This window comes from Anoplopoma fimbria, unplaced genomic scaffold (genome assembly GCF_027596085.1).
Source record: "Anoplopoma fimbria isolate UVic2021 breed Golden Eagle Sablefish unplaced genomic scaffold, Afim_UVic_2022 Un_contig_13047_pilon_pilon, whole genome shotgun sequence".
NCBI classification, from domain to species: domain Eukaryota; kingdom Metazoa; phylum Chordata; class Actinopteri; order Perciformes; family Anoplopomatidae; genus Anoplopoma; species Anoplopoma fimbria.
Genome location: NW_026553488.1, coordinates 1 through 6,868, shown reverse-complemented (window position 1 = coordinate 6,868; position 6,868 = coordinate 1). Strand labels below are relative to the sequence as shown.

At 38.0% G+C, this 6,868-nt stretch overlaps 1 protein-coding gene across 1 annotated transcript; it reads right to left on the bottom strand.

Annotated features, from left to right (window-relative positions):
* Positions 1–1,940: 1,940 nt before the first annotated feature.
* Positions 1,941–5,388, bottom strand: LOC129116563 (complement factor H-related protein 1-like). Its single transcript, XM_054627414.1, has 9 exons — positions 5,281–5,388; positions 5,005–5,196; positions 4,512–4,691; positions 4,191–4,382; positions 3,240–3,320; positions 2,852–3,013; positions 2,600–2,770; positions 2,309–2,334; positions 1,941–2,160 (listed from the first exon to the last, which is right to left on the bottom strand). Exons 1-9 carry the CDS (start codon positions 5,339–5,341, stop codon positions 2,149–2,151), a joined length of 1,077 nt encoding a protein of 358 aa, XP_054483389.1. The 5' UTR covers positions 5,342–5,388; the 3' UTR covers positions 1,941–2,148.
* Positions 5,389–6,868: the final 1,480 nt, after the last annotated feature.

Genomic DNA, 6,868 nt, shown 5'->3' with positions numbered 1-6,868 from the left:
AAATGATAAAAATACAACAAGTGCAACAGTGTAACAGAAATGGCTAAGTGCAACCAGACATTTCGGATCAAGAAGACCTTTGACAAAGCACATGGTGATTCACTCAGACGCTCGTCCTTTTAACTGCCCCCACTGCAGTGCCACCTTCAAAAGAAAAGACAAGCTCAAGTACCACGTTGACCACGTGCACAGCACCCGTTTCACTGAACAGCCCCATGGCACACTCAGCGAGGACTAAGCTGAACAAGTCAGCCCTCCAGAGCAGCCCTTCTCCTACGAATGTCTGCGTGCCCGTCACTTTAGTTCCTGTCCAGATGGCAGGAGGAGCGCAGGGTGGTCGAACGCACACAGGGCCTCTTCTATGTCCCTCCCAAACTCACAGCGTTGTGAGCATGCAGGCTCAAGGACAGCAGCAGAACTCTAGCTACCAGGCGCCTACAGACCTGGCATTCTTAGAAAAGTACACCCTCACCCCTCAGCCCGCCAACATTGTCCACCCTGTGAGGCCCGATCAGATGCTGGACCCCCGAGAGCAGTCCTACCTGGGCACTCTGTTGGGACTGGATTCAGCTTCCTCTGTGCAGAACATCTCTAACTCTGATCACACACACTGACGCTCCTCAGAAAAACTTGTAAAGGCATCGTCCAGCAAACTGATTTAAAAATAAGAACATAAGCTACAGCATTCACCACTTCAATAAATTCACACTTCAATACAGAGGACAATTATGCAAAGTGTTACATTTAAGACAAGCATGGGATAACCTTTTTTATGTTCAGCCTGATCTCAGGAAATAAACCTCATTGTTACCAAAATAAGTTAATTCATCTGGCCTGTACAAAACAAAAAGCTGTGGATTTAAATGGGCGTCTTTCTGTTGTAAAACAATGACAAATATCACCATAACTAAAACTGAAAAAAATGTTGCGGGAACCTTTGTGTACCAAAAATATGAGAGGAAAACACAAATCTGAATTGTGTCCGACAGCTGATGTTGGATCGTCTCTGGTTCTCAGTGAGGTTTTGATGGCACAGAATAACTTGGGTTTTATGTGTTTTTCATTGTATATTTTTACGAGACAAACCTATTTGATTTTTAAGGAGTCAGTTGATTGACAGAAAATCTGTTGTGTCAATTTGATTAAACCATTTGAGTAATTTATCCAGTAAAAATAGCAATCATTTGTTGGTTGTAACTTTTTGATTTCTGTTCTAGTAACTTATGACAAACTGTCTCTATTTAAAAAAATAAATGAATTGGCTTTCCAAATAAATAAATAATATCCATTGATAATACAAAATATTCACTAGATGCAGCCTTGTTATGCTCATTAAACTTTAACAGTGGCCTTAGAATGTATCATAATTTGGGTACTGCCTGTTCAACATGTCACTCCAAAGTTTTGGGTTTGTAATTGTAGGATGTAGGGAAACTTGTATGTTTTTTTTTTCAATCTTGCACAATGAATAAAGGTCAATGTATATATGTATTTGTGCAAGAACCTCATTTTAAATTCAGACGTTAAATCCTTAAAATGTGATTTCAAAAAAATGAAATGACGTGTTCATTGAAATATCTGTTTTTAGAAACTAAGAAGTGGAAAAATAGACAAAAACTGTAAAGTGGAATGGATTATGTGGCAGCCTCAGACATTTGTTCACAGTTGAATGTTGCATAGTTCAATTTCAAACAGTTAATCTTCACTATCTGAAAGAGTGACGACGCTCTTCTCAAACTTTGTGTCAATGATCAATAAAATCAGATTTGAAAATATTGAAAAAAGTTTTGTGAGTCAACGGGCCTGTGACAGACTGGCAGGATGTACCCCGCCTGGAAGACTCTCCCAACCCTGAACAGGAGAACGTGGATGTGGATAAAAGTAGTATGGATGAATTTCTGCTGATTTAGACTCAAAAACTGTAAACACAATCTAGAAAGTTTTGTGTTGAAATTCAAGACTTTATTGAGACCTTATTTTTTGCAGCTTTAAACATGCAAACAAATTGCTTCTACAACTATGTGGCCATTCACAGATAAAAAGTCAGAATCTTTTTGACGTAATGATTACTTATTTATCTCTCAAAGGTTTCCAGGCTGTTTTCAGCAATTCCAAAGGCGGAAGTATCTTCCCCTTGATGATGCAGCCTTAGCAGCGATCCTGGTGAAAGGACAGAGGTTTTACAAACAAAAAACAATATTGTTAAATATATAAATGCATAATCATAAATGTAAACAATAAATGAATAAACAGTAGAAGTGCTTAATTTGAGACAATCTCAGGGTAAATACAGTGTCTTGACACTCACCGACTTTAGTGCAAACCTGGTACAACCTGCAAACAATCACATAGAAGCACATCAGTGAATGTAGAGCAGCTTATTGACCTCTAATTGGGAGGTGAAGTTTGTCTCATATGTGTATCATTAACATCGTATAAATATTTTATTTATTCAATATCACGATTGTCAATACAGGTTTATTGTGACACCCCTGAGTACAATCATGGATACATCCATGAGTGCAATGAGAAATCAGTGAAGTACTGTAAAGGAATAATCTGATATATCAATGTGAAATTATCTTAAAGTGATACTTACAATCGTAAACAAACGTTCTTCCATAGATGCACTTGACCAAAGAATAGTGATCCGTCCACCAGGAAGGATCCTGCACACATGGCAATCTCACCTCCTCCCCATATTTCATGTAATGAACTCCAGCAGATTTTAAATGTGGATGTCCATCAGTGTCCACTGAACAGAAGTTGACTGCAAAAAAGAAACAATAAAAAAATGGTTGACTTTTTATGTCAGTCAAGCTCTTTGATAGACCTTTAGACGGATACTTACCTCTGCAGTAGGGTACGTTTGACCACGTGCCATCGCTGTAACACACCACTTTCTCTGGACCATCTAGTTTGTAAAAACTAGAGCATTCGTACCTCAAATACCTTTGACCATATCCCACAACATCACCATTAGGAACTACGGGGGGGTTTCCACAAATGTTGACTGAAACAGAAGAAAAGAAAGTTGAAGAAGGTTGCTGCAAACAAGTATATTTAAGCGGTCATAGCAAAGTCAATCTTAAAATTCCATCCCACATTTTGATTCCCCAGCCTTTTACTGACTAAAATTCAAAGATAGTAAGGTGGTCCTTGCAAAGAGAAAATGTAACTCTCCTTGACATTTATAATGTTATATTCTTTATTCATATCTCACACAAATAAAAACCCACCTCTCCACTCAGGCTGTGTCCCACTCCCAGCAGATGTGGCGTGTCCTCCAGATCCACCATGTCCACGATCCGTTCCACCGCCTTACATACAGTAGTATATACATACATTTTATAGTGAGATTAGATAAATGAATACACCAATTCATATTAAATACAAATCAAGAAACCACTTCTACCTGCAGGTTGTGTCGCACTGCCAGTTGATGGAGGGTCCCCCACCTGTCCCATTATACAAAAAACAGTCACATTATACAAAAATTGACTCTCATGGATCACTAAATTAGTTAGTTTTCTTCAAAGGCCCAATAAGTAAGATCTGGATCTGGTATTCTAGTTTAAAACATTTAGAAAAATGAGCTACTATTCTGAACACAATGTGAAGAGATTTGATGTTCTGTCAAAGACGTCAAGTGTTGGGTTGCAGAGATATCTACTGAATTGAGCACGCTAACCGACTTGTAATACCAATACTTACCAATCCCATTGAAGGTGCAGGGCTCCTGTACATTTTAATAGTTTGTATATTGGAATAAATCTTAATTTGCAGAAATTGAACTATTGTATAGACCCAGTAGTAGAGGTGAAACGCTGACCCCTATTTCTTTGGAGCACGGCTAGACATTACACATTGCACCTTTGAAAAAAAGGTTCATTGGAGTATCATCTCTATGTTTTCTACCACTTGGGAGCAGCAGAACAACACTGACAGATCGTCACCTATTATCAGTTACCTATTTACACATACAGCAGACACAGAGCAACATTAGCAATAATTTGGAGTTGTTTAGTGAAGTTTTTGTTTGTTTTTTGTAGGTAATGCACCAAGAAATATAGTAATGTGCGAATAAAGGCAATGAAGAAGAAAACTGTTACGAGTAAACACTTAAGTTTAGTAAACCATATATTCACCATTTATTAATGATTGGTATTATTCAGTGTTTCCTAACTTACTGCACACAGGGCCTTGAATCCAGTTTCCAGATAAGCAGTAGATGGTTTTCTTGTTGTCTGCTCCCTCTATAGTATACCCATCTTCACATTCATACTGCAATTCTGTATCTGGAGCAAAGAAGTCCTGGAATCCCTGGAAAATGATCACTGTGTGGGGGACTTGAGGGGGCTCACTACATGCATGGATACATTCTGCAGAAAAAAAAGAAGAAGCAAAGGATGAGTGATTACTTGGACTGGTGTAGCTGGTGAGAATTCTAACGTAAGAGTTACTTGTATTGGTTTTATAGCTTGCTGGCGTAAAGCATCTGACCGACTTACTCTCACAGATCAGCACAGAGGACCAATTTCCATTGATACATTTGGTTGTGACACGCCAGCCTTTGGGGACATATCCTTCATTACATCTTATCCTGATTGTGTGTCCATCCTCATACCAACCACTTTGGTTTTCTGCATATTTTGCATTGGGTATATTTGGTGCAAGGCAGTCTTTTTCATCTGAGGGGATAAAATACACAAACATTTTACAAAGGTGGCTGCCTTTAACATCAAAAACAAAAACAATTTTTCATTCTTGGATATATTTTATATATAATATTGAGCTCTATTATTCAGAAATGTAATACCATAGTTTTTACTCTACAGTTTCCTACAGCTACAGATAGATGACTTCATTATTTTGTAGCATTTATATATCGTATAACTATAATAAAGTTCTCGAAATGGTGCTGAAAAACATAAAACATTAAAGTTGACATACAGTTTATAATGGAAAAGAAGTCTGAAGGCTTTCAGAGTCTCACACACTTACCTATACATTGTGGTTCAGGAGACCATGTGCCATTGTGACATGTGCTTGTCGCCCACCAACCCTCCACTGCAGGTTTACGTCCTTTATCACAGGAATAAGTGAGCTTTGAGTCATGATTGTAAGTGAGTTCTTCAGGGTCCAAATAACCATTATTCAGTTTTGGAGCTGAACAAGGCTGATCTGACGTTTGCACTAAAATACAACAACAAACAAAAATACATATTAAACATTTATCAAGTTAAGATGATCTTAAGTGACATCATTTATTGTTCTTACCATGCAGCACTCCTTGTAACCAAACCAGGAGCACAAATCCAAGATATCTTCTCCCACACATTTTGTCTGGAATTAAATCACCGAGACAAATCCGAATGAAGAGCCCAGTTTAGATAAGGACACCAGTTAATAATTGTTATGGGCATTTCCCCAAAAAGTTAAGAAACAGTAAACATTACGCTGATTTACCGTCCTAATGCCATACACACGAATGTACAAACAGGATTTGTGTACTCTGGTCAGATCAGTCACATTTTGCAGAAGTGTCTTGCTCAAATGAGGTTCCTTAAAATTTAAACAAAGTAAACAGATACATATTATTCTGTAAACCTTTCACTGTCTCTTACCCCACATTTAATAAAAGGTGAGAAAGGACATCAATGTAAAGAATGTGGCAAGTGCTTCAGGCGCCATGATCATCTGACGGTCCACTATAAGAGCATTCATCTGGGAGAGAAAGTTTGGCAGAAGTATGTTTTCTAATAAATCAGTCACACTTATCCTTTTTCTTTTTTTGGTCATGTTGTAAAAGTGGTAGTACTTCTCTGAGCTGCCCTTTGTGTTCTTGGTTTATGTCTCCGTTAATGAGAATTCTGTTCACAGGTATAAAACCGCTGTGCATCAGTGTGAGGTTTGCAAGAAAGAATTTAAAGGAAAGTCCAGTCTGGAAATGCACTTCAGGACCCACTCAGGTAAGGAAACAAATAAGTCAGTGCATATATTTTTCACATGTATGAAAACAGAAATGTGTCAGTTAGACGCTTTAGGGGCAAACAGTTTGTTATCCCAATGGTCCGTCTACTAAGCCCTTACCCACATAGTTACTGTTGCTATGCTCACCTGGCTTTCTATTCTATATGTAGTTTACAATGATAATAGTGGCAGATTTACCACTCAAAATCATTGCTGGGTGATAGCTGGCTACAAACATAATATCCTGATGAAATACTAAGGCTTAAGGCTTTTCTTCATTTTAGTTTTGACGGCACCTCTCACAGTTCACTAAGCTGATTACTATACAGCTCCACAATTTCTCTTGCAAATGATAAAAATACAACAAGTGCAACAGTGTAACAGAAATGGCTATGTAAACATACTTCTTTGATGTTCTCTTGTGCTCATGCGACAGGTGAGAAACCCCACAGGTGTCCAGAGTGCAACCAGACATTTCCGGATCAGAAAGACCTTGACAAAGCACATGGTGATTTTCAAAGAGTTTCTTAAATTCTTTCATCTTGCCCAACTTGAAATGGCCTGGTACATGAACCTCAAGGGCTATACAGGACAACTCCTTCCAACACAGCTCAATTTTTATTTTTTCCTTATTTGTTTCTTGTTGATGAGTGGTTGGTCTATCAGGTTGAAAACCTTCAAAACACAAAAAGCATAAGTTATCCAAACATGCAAATAAATTTTAAACAATTTTCAGTACCAATGCTTACAACAGGTGGAATTTCTGAAACAATTCCAACTAATGACTAAGAGACTGTTGAATGCAAACAGTATGCAGCATTGGTGTTTTTAAGGAAAGCTCATCAAACATCAACCTAAGTTGAACAATCAACAAAATACACTCAACCAAAAGCCA

Coding starts and splice junctions, on each gene's coding strand:
- LOC129116563 (XM_054627414.1), bottom strand. CDS start 5,341: ATGTGTGGGAGAAGATATCTTGGATTTGTGCTCCTGGTTTGGTTACAA. Junction 5,197..5,280: donor GTTACAAGGAGTGCTGCATG/GTAAGAACAATA, acceptor GTTGTATTTTAG/TGCAAACGTCAGATCAGCCT. Junction 3,014..3,239: donor GACACAGCCTGAGTGGAGAG/GTGGGTTTTTAT, acceptor CTTCTGTTTCAG/TCAACATTTGTGGAAACCCC.